This window comes from Coregonus lavaretus, assembly GCF_964263955.1.
Source record: "Coregonus lavaretus genome assembly, contig: HAP1_SCAFFOLD_3109, whole genome shotgun sequence".
In the NCBI taxonomy this organism is placed as follows: domain Eukaryota; kingdom Metazoa; phylum Chordata; class Actinopteri; order Salmoniformes; family Salmonidae; genus Coregonus; species Coregonus lavaretus.
Window position 1 is genome coordinate 43,462 of NW_028158125.1, and position 13,797 is coordinate 57,258.

General features: G+C 38.7%; 2 protein-coding genes across 2 annotated transcripts; both read left to right on the forward strand.

The window, feature by feature from the left end:
• Nucleotides 1–4,444: 4,444 nt before the first annotated feature.
• LOC311124393 (ecto-ADP-ribosyltransferase 5-like) lies at nt 4,445–7,866 on the forward strand (the record flags this gene model as incomplete). The annotated part of the gene is made up of 2 exons (XM_084198552.1): nt 4,445–4,495; nt 7,063–7,866. The coding sequence occupies 2 exons, from the start codon at nt 4,445–4,447 to the stop codon at nt 7,864–7,866; spliced, it is 855 nt and encodes a 284-aa protein (XP_084054678.1).
• A 4,141-nt stretch (nt 7,867–12,007) lies between these two features.
• Nucleotides 12,008–13,219, forward strand: LOC311124388 (NAD(P)(+)--arginine ADP-ribosyltransferase 2-like; the record flags this gene model as incomplete). The annotated part of the gene is made up of 2 exons (XM_084198550.1): nt 12,008–12,085; nt 12,443–13,219. The coding sequence occupies 2 exons, from the start codon at nt 12,008–12,010 to the stop codon at nt 13,217–13,219; spliced, it is 855 nt and encodes a 284-aa protein (XP_084054676.1).
• Nucleotides 13,220–13,797: the final 578 nt, after the last annotated feature.

Genomic DNA, 13,797 nt, shown 5'->3' on the forward strand with positions numbered 1-13,797 from the left:
CGCTGTTTACAACAATGGATTGTACAAATGGATTGGTAGAGAATAAAGGTTGGAAGACGTCTGCATAATTAGGGCACCGGGGAATCTGGAAAAGCCCTCGAATCGAGGCGATTCATAGGAATGGGCCATAAAATCCTTGCAACGCGTTATGTGGTGTATGGTTAATTCAGGGAATTATTAAGCTGGACGGATTATATGTATGTTATATACTCATCGTATGGTTGACGAACTATAATGCTTGGGGTAACCTCTCTATGATTATCCAGAACTTACGGCAACACAAAGTTAGAAGGAGATATTATTGATAATCATGGAAAATGATTGGGCCACGGTGCGGGGTGTTCATTGGTATAGCTAGTAGGCCACAGTTGGCTAGAGGCTGAAGCTAAGGCTTGATTGTTTCAGGCCACGTGGTACATCGTTGTTCAGGCTAATCTTTGTAAGGCTAAAGTGTGAATCATGCTATGGTGTACCTTAGGCTAAGCTAAAGGCTAATGCTACAGGTTAATTGTGTTGTGTGCTACATGCTAACGGATATCCTTAGAGATTCCGTTGCGACGGGTGAAAGTCTCTTAAACTTGTTTATGTGTTTGTAAGTCAGGTTATATGTTTTGTGAGCGCTGGTAAATGTTGTTTGATTATAAGGGGGAAATGGGGAATTACAGCTGGACTGTTATTATGTTTGGGGAGAGAGAGAGAGAATCTTTCTTCCACGGTGAAAAGTATTTTTGAATGGTTATGCGCATGCGTTTAATTTTGCGACACTACACTATAGAAAGGGGAGTTTATGACACGAGATTAGGACACGCTTTGGTTTACGGCACTAAATCTACGACATGCGGTCGACGAAACAAAATGGTGGCGTTAGTAAATGTATGAAGATGCGTTTAATTTTAAAATGATATTTGCGCATGCGTGGGATTCTGCAAAACAACACATGGGGGCTGCAGGGAGACGGAGAAACACACAGACATAGAGATTTTAGCACGAGTATTCTAGTTTAAAGATTGGTTAAAGATGAAACTTGTTTTGTAGCCTATTGAATTTATAAATTAGATATATGGTAGCGGATTATAATACATTTAATTAAATAATTAAATAACGGATTAAAATAAAATAAAAAGGTTTTTGGGCGATCTATAATTAGTCCTGAGTTAGTCTTACAGTGAATCATGTAGAACAAACGAATATTGAATGGTTGGAAATACTCAGTGACTGCATTAACGACTAAAATGTTATGTTGTGTCTTTGTTCTTCTGTCATATGAGAGGAACGCTAAGTGAGAGGAGCGAGGAGATACAGGAAGTGATCACGTCACGTGGCAGAGGATCAAGTCAAAAAAAAAAAAGGTTTTGGTACTGATTATGGTTACAGAATCTTTCCCTAACAGGATATGTGATGTTATGACGATTTTACAAGGGGCTTGGCAAATTCTATTTCAATAAAAGTTACATTTTGGAAGCTATGTGCATCACTGGGCTGGATTGCAGTTCGATTGGAAATCAGGTACTGACATTATTCTTTAAATTTATGATAATTAGGGGTTATAGAGCAAGGGGTTAAAGGCTTTGTTTAGGGGTATTTTAGTCTGAAGATGACTAACTTGCATTTACTGGCAGTTGATGGGCTGTGGTAATATACTCAACACTAATGGATAAGTTGGTGACATAGGATATAGGAATAAAAATTGGGTTTAATTATTCAGGATTTATTTGGAATTGTTAGGGTTATATTAATAATTACAGGGGGGAAGTCTATATAACTTATATAGTCTAAAATAGGATAGTTCACAATAAGGGAATATAAAGGGCTTGATATAGGGGAAAATTGATTAAAATAGTCATTTTTTAATCAAAGTAATCAAAGTAGGGTTAGAGAAGTGTTAGGAGAGACTAATGGCAGAAGTTAGTACACCTTTCTCACATATGGATTCAGTAGAAAGACATCATCCAGCAGGGTGATTATGGCATCAGAGATGAAGACGAATACGAGCAGAAACAACGATGAAGATGAATCCAGAAGAAGGAAGGAAAATCGGGATGTCTGGGAACTTAAGGAGAAGAGGATGATGATGATGAGAGGTCATGGGTGGAGGTGACTCTGTGATCAGAAGGAAGTGACTCTGTGATCAGAAGGAAGTGGCAAGAGAGGAAAGAAGAAATGGATACTAGAGATTTGATCTCTGATGAAAGTTGAAGGTACAAGAGAGGAAAGACGAAATGGAGAAATGGAAGTAACACGACTGGATGAAGACCTCAAGAATTGAAGGAAAAGAATAATACAGTGAGGCTAAAGGAAAGGCCACTGGTAAGAAGATGATATTTCAAGAACAGAACTTAGAAGATAACCTTTTAAAGAATACTGATAGGTCCACAACGAGAAGAACCGGACGAAGAAAACTCTATCAAATACAACTTATAACTGGTGGTGGAGAAGACGAAAAGAAGTGTTGGTTATGAAGAATCAGAGTGAATCAAATCAACAATCACTGTTACAGCTTTAACTGAACAATATCAAAGGCAATTGTACCAACCAAGGGGGGACCAGGTGTTCCATATCGACTGTCAGTTTCTGGACAGACACAGAATTGGAGAAGAAGAAACAGAGGAAGATTAAGGAGCAAGTGAAGATCACCTGTGCTTCAGGTGAACACTAAATATTCTAGAGTGCCGAGAATATCCGGAAGGGGTGCACTGCTGAGAGCATCAATTAGAGAAGAAGAGGAAATAGTTAACAGTTGAAACAACCAACAATTAGAAGTGATAGTGAATAGGGGAAAACTTATCTGGGTTCAGTCTAAAGAGGTTAAACATATCACTCTGTAAAATAAACTAATTAGGTTAGGATAGGGATTTGAGGTAGTAAAACGGTTAATTACTCTTAAAGTACTAATATTAGAAGATACTGTTATTGTAGTGTTGGGAAGAGAATTGAAGCGTACAATAAAGATGTACACTAGACGACTGACTGTCTGGTAGCATATTTTAAAAAGTAGGGTTTTTGGGGAATCATTTGCTTAAAAGATAAATATCATAGGAAGGATGATAATGTATTAGATTGCCTGTTAGACAATCTGTCTGGGAAAAAACTTAATACGGGTGACTGTTATTTTGGGTTACATTCTTACACTAAGAGATTTGAGGTTAGGATAAAAGGTGTTTAGTCGGTTTTGCCAAGTCTGTGTGTAATGAGTCAGAAGCAGGTGGGGAACTTTCCCAATCACATATTCTAAAATTTGGTGGTAAGAGATTTTGTCAATAAGTCAGGGGAAAAGGTTTTAAATGTTATGAGAGAAAAGATTAGATTAAAATAAGTTAGGGGTAGGCTAGGGGTGAAGGAACTTTGAGACAGTAAGCTAAGTTTTAAAGTTAGTAGTGAGAGAGAACAGTAATGAATGACACTGTCCAGTAGGGAGATCAAGGTCATTATAGGTGTATTTTGTTATAATCAGGAGGTTTAAAGTTTAGAGGTAGAACTGAAAGGGGGAAAAAGTGACACTAGGGGTGATAGATGGAAGTACAAGGAAAGAGTTCAGAGCTTAGGGGAAAACTAGGAGTAAATAAGGACATTAACACTTCAGTCTATTAGAACAACAGGGAGAAGCAGTTTAACTCTTTCAACATTGATAGGTATTAAAGGCATAAATATATTGCAGTTGATTATAAGGGAACCAATACAGCACCAATTTGAGGGGAAAACACTTATTAGGGTGTAGGCTGGGGATGTTTCTCTCATGTGGAGAGATAATTATGGAGAATAAGTATTGTTATCAGGACCAGGAGTAAAAGGAGGTATAGTTTAGAAGAGGGTTAGGAGGGACTGTTCACTGATGTTGCGTAATGTTACAGAGAAAGGTCAGGGAGAATATATGTGTACTTATCTAGTGCAAGCATTAGAAGTTGTTCTGGTTAAGAATTATTGGTTAAAGGGCTATGTAATTTGTAGGGTGATGCTTATAACGGAAGATTTGAAGTCTGTAAAACTTTCCACAGTCACAGAGGGAGTTAAGGATAAGTTTATTACAGTAGTCACTCCAACAGGGAATAATCGAATAGGATGTTGGTAGCTTTGCACTAGAAGTAATTAGGGTTGATACAGCAGCTAAATCAACTACTTTAAGGGTAACTTTGGAAGGGATTAATGATACTATGGCAATAGCAAATATAGGAGTATGATACTGACAACAATTGTTCTGAAATTAAAGAGGTAGCAAGAGGGACTCAGGAGGTTATGGTACGAATGGGGTTAAAATAGAGCAGATAGAAACAATATAGATTAATCTGAAATGGAGAATAGAGATTCATCATGGAAGCTGCAGTATGGGGTCTTTTGATTTTGATGACAGAGGGGGGGGGCATCTGATCAGTGCTGCTCGTTCCTCTGTTGTGGAAATTAGAGATAGATTAACTCATTCTGTGGGGTCAGTGGGGAATCTTGAGGGTCCATGTCTGTTGGGAATTCCATCCCGGACCTGTTAGACGGTTGCGCAGCCTCTGTCAGGTGTGGATCAGTTTTGAGCTTTGTCATAACTGTGGAATTGGCAACAGTCATTGACAGATGAAATAATGTTGTTGTCAAAACAGTAGGGTTTAAGTGTTCTTGGGTGAAAAGATTACCCTATGAGCATTGGTTAGAGAGAAAGTAAAATCAGGTAATTGCAAACTCTGAAGTATTCAGGTGAAATATTGAGGGCTAAAAGTTGTGTTTGTTCTAATAAAACATATGAGGTAAGGGGTATGTTTATGGAAAGATCAGATTGGGATGTTAGATGATAACTTTGGATAAGCATGACCTTAAGGGTAGTAATGACAAATAATAGGTTACTTTTTATATATCAGGTAGTAAGAAGAGCAGGACTTTGATGGTTAAAAGATTAGCTTTTGACTGACAATGTGACTAGGGGAATTTTAGAGGATAAGGGGAAATTATGATAGAGTATATTCTTACCCTATGGGGATAGGATGTTGTTACAGGTCAACGTTGAAGCTTCCATATGAGGTTTTACCATTATAAGAGGGATAGCATTGGACACAGCTAAATCTAGGGTTGGAAGGGTGACATTGCATTTACATTTTGGTCATTTAGCAGACACATGGCGACATGTCATAGTCTTCAAGCCTATCATTGAAGAATAAGTTTAAGGGAGAAGGGGGGACTTCATTCATGGTATGGTGTAACATTTGGGAAGATAATATTGATAAATATTAGTGTATTACTGTGAGTCCAGATAGTTCAGATAATATCACTGGGGTTATAGATGCATTATAAGGGAAGCATTTGAAAGGATTTGGTTGCAAGATCAATTAGGCCAGTAGGGGCAGTGATGGGTCAGATTCTAGTTTAAGCTTTGATAACACTGTGTGATGTTTGTACTGACTTTTGAGAAAGTTATGAGATTGAGATAGGTTGGAGAAGTGGTGCCTGGAGACAACACTCAGATGCCGGTGTGGACTGTTCCTGATCTGGATAAAGATGGACAAGTGGAACTGAGGGATAAATATCATTTTGGATTATTTGATGATTTTTCAAATTGTTTTTTCAATATTAGTATAATTTTTAGTATGATTTATGAATCAAAGGGGGGAATGGATAATGTGATTCATGCATCATTTATGTATCATTTTTTAAATTCTTAGGTGAAATGGAGGTTTAATTTGAAAGTGGTTGTTTTGCAAAGGATACTGTTTGGTCGTTTATTTTCTTGTCATTCCAGAAGCATGTGGGAGAACATGTGGAGATTGGAATATTCAAACAAAGACAATATGACTGGAGGAGATGAAACAAGGAGGGTGTGGCTGATTCCATCATCAACAAGTCCATTGGAAGAGGACACTACAGGAAGAGGAAGTGTAGTGGACTACATTCCAGTGTCTGCAATGAAATATAGACATATTTGATGTGTAATACATAATTGTGTCATATTCTTAGGTATTGATTTTAGTAGAATGATGTTTGATGTTATTGAATGCAGATGAGGATCTTAGATGCTTTTGTTTATTTCGATGGGGTTAGGGAAAGGACGTTTAGACAGGGAGAGATTCCCTTTCAGGTCCTATGGGTTGACCAGCCTGAGAGTGGATATTTATGGATAGGATTTTGTTTACATGTGTATTTAATGGCATCATAGTTTCAAATGCATTTACATGAGTTATGAGGTTATCTGGAGTACCGACGGTGGTTGCCTGGGGCAGAGGGACGGTGAGAGAATTTTACTGTCTTGATTGATATGGATGGATGGCTGCTGGACAGTTTTTCGCTCTCACACTCCATAGAGATTTAATCATAATTCATAGTAATGTATTTACACTCCATAGAGATTTCTTCATGGGTCATAGTAATGTATTCACACTTCATAAACAGGTATTTCATAGAAAGGTATTTACACTCTAGAGGAGAATGTTTTTGGGTTTAAGGTTAAGAATATTCAATGAGATAAATGGTTAATAGTCATAATCTTATTCTGTTTGTTTTCGAGACGTTTATTTCGTCTCGAAAGGGGGGAATATCGTATCTGACGATTATGTCTTTGTCAAATGTTTTTCATGACGGAATGGAATGTTGGTTGTTCAGGCCAGAGGGGGGAGGTTTTATGATGTTATTTGAAATGTGCCGCTTGGAGGGTGACGGCCGAGGGGAGACTGGTGATTGGCCAGAAGAAGGGAGTAGCCCCTCCCTTTGCATTGTTTATAAATAGGGGGTAAACGATTAGACGGCAGAACGACCATATCAATCTGGGGAGTCGTTCTCCGGGCAACGCGTGTCTGTAATTTATGCTGTAACCTCGTGGTATGAATAAAAACTTCTGACACGATGCAGCATAACGGACTTTTTGTTGACAGCGATAATGGCCACCATTCATCATATACGACAGAAGCTTGTTGTGAGCGATAGAGAATGGGAATTTAAAAAAGATAGTCTGTTTAGTTAGAGTGTAGCTGTATTTGATTCAACTGCACAAATCTAATGCACAAAAGAGTTAGCAGACATTGTTCTCAAGGGGAGAAAAAGAGAACTGGCAAGTCTTATGAAGTAATGTATTGAAACTAAAATTTACTTTTACAGAAGCCTTTCCCACAGGATATGGCCCCTAACTCTATTGATGATCAATACGTCGGCTGCAGTAACGAGATGCACAATGAGGTGAACACAGTCTACCTCCCACGTGAGAAAAATACAAATTCAGACTTCAATAATGCCTGGAACAAAGCAGGACAAAAGGCCAAACCATCTATCCATGAACTGGAAAAAGAACATTCCATGGCTATATATGTGTACACAAATGAAAAGCCCAATATCTACCTGGACTTCAACAGACAAGTTAGAGATGGTAGATCTAATTATGGGACAACATCATTCCAGTACCATTCCCTGCACTTCTATCTAACTGAGGCCATTCAAATGCTCAAACGAAGTCAAACAACATGTAGGACCACCTACCGTAGAACCAACGTGTATTTTGATCAGGAGGTTGTCAACAAAAATATCCGTTTTGGCACCTTCACCTCGAGCACTCTAGTTAAGGAAATAGGCAGAGATTCATTTGGAGCTACGTCCTGCTTTGAGATCTCCACATGTCTTGGAGCTGACATATCATATTACTCTGTATTTACTGGAGAGAGAGAAGTCTTAATTCCTCCCTATGAGGTATTTACAGTGACCAACATCCAGACGAAGTCACAAGAGAATAACTTGTGGTGTGAAGTTGTCTACACACTAGTGAACACTGGAGTTCAGAGTGACTTGAATTGCAAGTTGCAAAATGGTTCAAAATCAAACATGAGAAGCAGCTTTTCTGCATTCAACCGCACATCAGGAAAAGGCTACATAACGCTCTATATTATGTTGATAATTACTGTATATCACTGATCATTCCCCCACCAATGTACAATTAAGTAATCTGTCAAAACAAAAAGGTCACGTTCCTTCTTTCAGTTGTAATGATCCTGTTAAATACTTTTTAACACGCATTGCTTGCTCAGATTAAGATCAAGGTTATTTTTCTTAATATTGTATAGTAATTTGCTGACATTGAATCGAATTGTAATTTGTGATTTGTTGACATTTGTTAGCATGTACACTGTCTTTGTTTATATTCACCATTATGTTACTGATTCCCTCCACCCCATCAATATAGTGTTAATATTCACCATTATGTTATTGATAACCTCCACCCCATCAATATAGAGTTAATATTCACCATTATGTTACTGATAACCTCCACCCCATCAATATAGTGTTAATATTCACCATTATGTTACTGATTCCCTCCACCCCATCAATATAGTGTTAATATTCACCATTTTGTTACTGATTCCCTCCACCCCATCAATATAGTGTTAATATTCACCATTATGTTACTGATAACCTCCACCCCATCAATATAGTGTTAATATTCACCATTATTTTACTGATAACTTTCAAATGAATCATTAGACATAGTTTTACAGAGAAGTAACACTTAGTCATGGCTTTGAAATAAACTTGAGGCCAAAGAGTAATAAGTAGGCTGGCTAACCAGAGAGAGAAGATGTGGCTGTCAGAGTGAGATTGGAGGGAGAGCAGTAGCAGGGTTAGTAGTTTCCTGTGTCTGTGAGGTCAGAGGGAGATGGGAGGGAGGGAGAGCAGGAGCAGGGTTAGTAGTTTCCTGTGTCTGTGAGGTCAGAGGGAGGGAGGGAGGGAGAGCAGGAGCAGGGTTAGTAGTTTCCTGTGTCTGTGAGGTCAGAAGGAGATGGGAGGGAGGGAGAGCAGTAGAAGGGTTAGTAGTTTCCTGTGTCTGTGAGGTCAGAAGGAGATGGGAGGGAGGGAGAGCAGTAGAAGGGTTAGTAGTTTCCTGTGTCTGTGAGGTCAGAGGGAGATGGGAGGGAGGGAGAGCAGGAGCAGGGTTAGTAGTTTCCTGTGTCTGTGAGTTCAGAGCTCAGCACTGCAAAGTCTATCAACCACAACGAGGAGAGAACGGTCTACTGTCTATCTATGTTACTTTGACACTAACTGTTGCTTTGACACTACTATAAAACACAATATCTCTAAGACATGGAAATGATCATAGATATCTTAAGTTTATAACTTCCCTGCCTGGGCTGATGAGACAGTGGATAGAGCAGTCAGACGTAACAGAGTAAAGAGTCATTTTAACGTCATAGATTTAGCCGGTGGTAACTTGTGGAATAGACGCCGGCTGGAATGCGCTTTTAACCAATCAGCATTCAGGATTATACCCAGCCGTTGTATAAACATATATAACTGTTAGATTAGGTGCTACCTAAACAGTGGCTGAACTCCATCATAAACTCCACAGTCAGTGGCCCTATGTTACCAAACAATATGGCCATAGTCTCAATCTGTTTCCTTCCTTTCCTTGTATCCTTTCCTTGTCTCCTATCATTTGTAACCACCACATATCTGACAGACCTCACCATTTGAACGCAATATGATGGAACTTCAACTTACCAGTCCGCTCACATCTCAGTCATAACAAAGGAATGAAACTATCAACCTACCAGTCCTCTCACATCTCAGTCATAACAAAGGAATGAAACTATCAACCTATCAGTCCTCTCACATCTTAGTCATAACAAAGGAATGAAACTCTATCAACCTACCAGTCCTCTCACATCTTAGTCATAACAAAGGAATGAAACTCTATCAACCTACCAGTCCTCTCACATCTTAGTCATAACAAAGGAATGAAACTCTATCAACCTACCAGTCCTCTCACATCTTAGTCATAACAAAGGAATAGAACACTATCAACCTACCAGTCCTCTCACATCTTAGTCATAACAAAGGAATTGAACACTATCAACCTACCAGTCCTCTCACATCTCAGTCATAACAAAGGAATTGAACACTATCAACCTACCAGTCCTCTCACATCTCAGTCATAACAAAATAAAGGTAACAACCATAACCAGTAGTATTAGAATACTGCCTAAATCATAACCTGGACATTGGCATGAGAGACAACAGAATAGCGAACACACACACTAATGTACCTGGAGGCCTTCAGTCTTGACATGGTGCATTCTGGGCAGAAGAGGGCAGTGTTTACCTCAACCAGCTAAAGGAATGATTGGCAGACAAAGCTTAGACTTTGTCCCAACTAGGCTCCACACTGTATGTGTGTGTGTATGTGAAGGGAATGGGGGATACCTAGTCAGTTTCACAACTGAATGCATTCAACCAAAATGTGTGTTCCACATTTAACCCAACCCTTCTGAATCAGAGAGGTGCAGGGGGTTCTGTCCATTTGTAGCTTGTTTTTGGACACAGGTCCAGGAATGGCTAAAGGATTGCAATATTTACCTGGAACTAACCTTGCAGATAGTATTACTGGGTGATCTGAAAAGTCATAGTCAATCAATCAATAATATAATAATACTTTTAGCAAAAATGTTTATTTTTAATTCACAATCTGTAGAAGCAATGAGAATAGAAAGGTTCAGAACTTTTGTAAAACATCACAGTACGGTTGAAATATATATGGCAAATAGATATCCTATATGGATGGTGTTAAGAGATAGATGGGAGGTAATGAATAGAGTTGAAGGATGGGACTAATAACAAATAACAACAAATAATAACAAAAATAGCTAATAATGTAAGCATACTGTGTCCATAATAAGTATATAGGTTGTATGTTGGGAGCTTTTGGGAAAGAGCACAGTTAGAAAGATATGGCAGTTAGAAGCAAACCGGATGGACATCATGAAAATGATCGGAGAGGTTGAGAGTAGAAGAAGTTCAGAAAAAATATATATATATATATATATATATATATATATATATATATATATATATATATATATATATATATATATATATATATATATATATATATATATAGAATTATTGTAAAATTAACTCTGTCCATAAGGTGTAGATAGTAAGTATAGACCGGAAGTAGAGGCCTGGGCAAGTAATAAAGGGGAATATATATATAAAAAATAAAATAAAACATGGGGGATTGGAAGTGATGCAGACAATTACATTGATAGAAGATACAATCTATCTGCAATATTAAGCTGATCCATTCCCCCCGAAAAAAAATAAATAATAATAAAAAAAATATATCAAAAAAAAAAAAAACATAACCAGTAGTATTAGAATACTGCCTAAATCATAACCTGGACATTGGCATGAGAGACAACAGAATAGCGAACACACACACTAATGTACCTGGAGGCCTTCAGTCTTGACATGGTGCATTCTGGGCAGAAGAGGGCAGTGTTTACCTCAACCAGCTAAAGGAATGATTGGCAGACAAAGCTTAGACTTGACCAGAGGTAATCAACCCTATTTCTGGAGCGCATCAGGTACTGCAGGATTTTGTCCCAACTAGGCTCCACACTGTATGTGTGTGTGTATGTGAAGGGAATGGGGGATACCTAGTCAGTTTCACAACTGAATGCATTCAACCAAAATGTGTGTTCCACATTTAACCCAACCCTTCTGAATCAGAGAGGTGCAGGGGGCTACCTTAATCAACATCAGGGAGCAGTGGTTGTTGGGGTTTAACTTCTCAAGCAGAGAAACGGCAGATTTTCCACCTTCACCGGCTCAGGAGTCAAACCAGCAACCTTTCGTTTACAGCCCAACGCTCTTAAACACTAGGCTACCTGTGTGGGTATGTGTGTGTGTGTGTGTGTGTGTGTGTGTGTGTGTGTGTGTGTGTGTGTGTGTGTGTGTGTGTGTGTGTGTGTGTGTGTGTGTGTGTGTGTGTGTGTGTGTGTGTGTGTGTGTGTGTGTGTGTGTACTGTGCTAAAGGGCTACCTGTGTGTGTGTGTGCGTGTGTGTGTGTGTGTACTGTGCTAAGGGGTTTGTGGTTTGAGGGGTACTTGTATCTGTAGGTGCCTGTTCTCAGCAAGAGAGGAGGGACTGTGAAAATAACCACAAGAGCACTGATATAACAAGGCCCCCTGAAAGCTGAACATTTCAATGCTGATTCTGTATCTTAAAAGACAATTCATCTCCATTACAAGTTGCCATTGGACCAACATATTTTGACATCATGGCAAGACACAAGATCCTAAGCTTTACTGTGATGTATTTCATCCAGGCTTGGACTTTGGGTGTGGACTCCAAGATGGTAAGATATTACACAATTTTGAGACAGAGAGACAGAGAGACAGAGAGACAGAGAGAGAGAGAGAGAGAGAGAGGTATTACAGTATAATTTTTTTTGATTAGATATGTATTCGTTTTAGTTCTTATATATAAATAGTATTATAGCTATTACTTTTATTGTTGTCACTGTTGTTTTCATAATTGTGTGTATCACTTTGCTTTGGCAACATTTATGAATTTGAGAGAGAGAGAGAGAGAGAGAGAGAGAGAGAGAGAGAGAGAGAGAGAGAGCATTTAAATGCATTTCAATATATAGAACCATTCCTCTGTTTTACACGTGTTGCTGTTCCCCCCCCCCCCCCCCCCATATTCTCTAAAGGTTAATCTCCATCAGCCTGAACTGAATTCCAGCATACCCTTAGACATGGTCCCTAACTCTGTTGACGACATGTATAACGGCTGCACTGAACAAATGTACAACAAGGTGCGGAAGGAATATCTTCCAAATGAAAACAGAAATGTAGGGATATTCAATGAATCCTGGAAAAATGCAGCAGGGTGTGCAAAAAATGTGAAGGACAGATTCAAAAAGGACAAGTCCAGGTACAATTCTAAAGACAAACTAACACATGATCATATCAAGGCTATCTGTGCTTACACAGGAGGTCAAACTAAGATGTACCCAGAGTTCAACCAAGCAGTCCGGACCAATAGAACAGAGTACACAACCTCCTTCCAGTTCCACTCTCTGCATTTCTTGCTGACTGACGCCATTCGCCTCCTGAAACTAAACCAAAAGACCTGTCACACCACATACCGGAGAACCAACATGGAGTTTGGAGGTGAAGTTAACAAAATAATCAGATTCGGCTTCTTTGCCTCCAGCTCTTTCCTAAAGAACTTGACACATTTTGGAGAGAAGTCCTGCTTTGAGATAAAGACATGTTTTGGCGCTGATCTGAAGTCCTACCCCAAAATGGGGAATCGTGAAAAGGAGGTGTTGATTCCACCGTATGAAGTGTTCAAAGTTACTGCCGTGCTGAAGAAAAAAAATGATAAAAACCTTTGGTGCGATGTTGTGTACAAACTAGAGAGTATCAAACCCCCCAAGAGTAACCTGAATTGCAACATTTTTAAGAAGCCAATTATTAATTAAGAAAAATCTATGTTGATCTTGAGTAATTGTCCCTAAAGAGGATTTAAATAAAACAGCCAGGCTGCTTATCCTTCTTAAAGTAAATAAAGCCAAACAATGTGTTTTCAGTGTCTGAAGCTTTTATTGTATTACGTTGATTTGTTCATTGGTGGATGTTACATACAAACCTCATCCTGACTACCTGAAATAGTGATTATTAAGATGTTTGTACTAGCCTGTGTATCAGACTCCATAGGAGACTTTAAAACACTTATATGCCTTCTGCAACTTCTGGCAAAATAAAGAAAGAAAATCAATGAGCTTGACTACAGTACGTCTAATCCTTTTTATTTGAACTTTCACTGTACTACATTTAGACAAACTAATGTTACAACATTAAATGGTCCGCTGATTAAGATATAATATAACATACCACAAGTTGAATTCTCCAATAAAGTGATACTGGAAACTACCAATTGTTGGGGGGAATATTTACTGTCATTTCATTCTTAGTGCAGCAATAGCAAACAACGGGTTACAAACATTTCAACAAATGACTAAATATTACCACTAGCTTCAACTTCACAAAACGCCCCGCC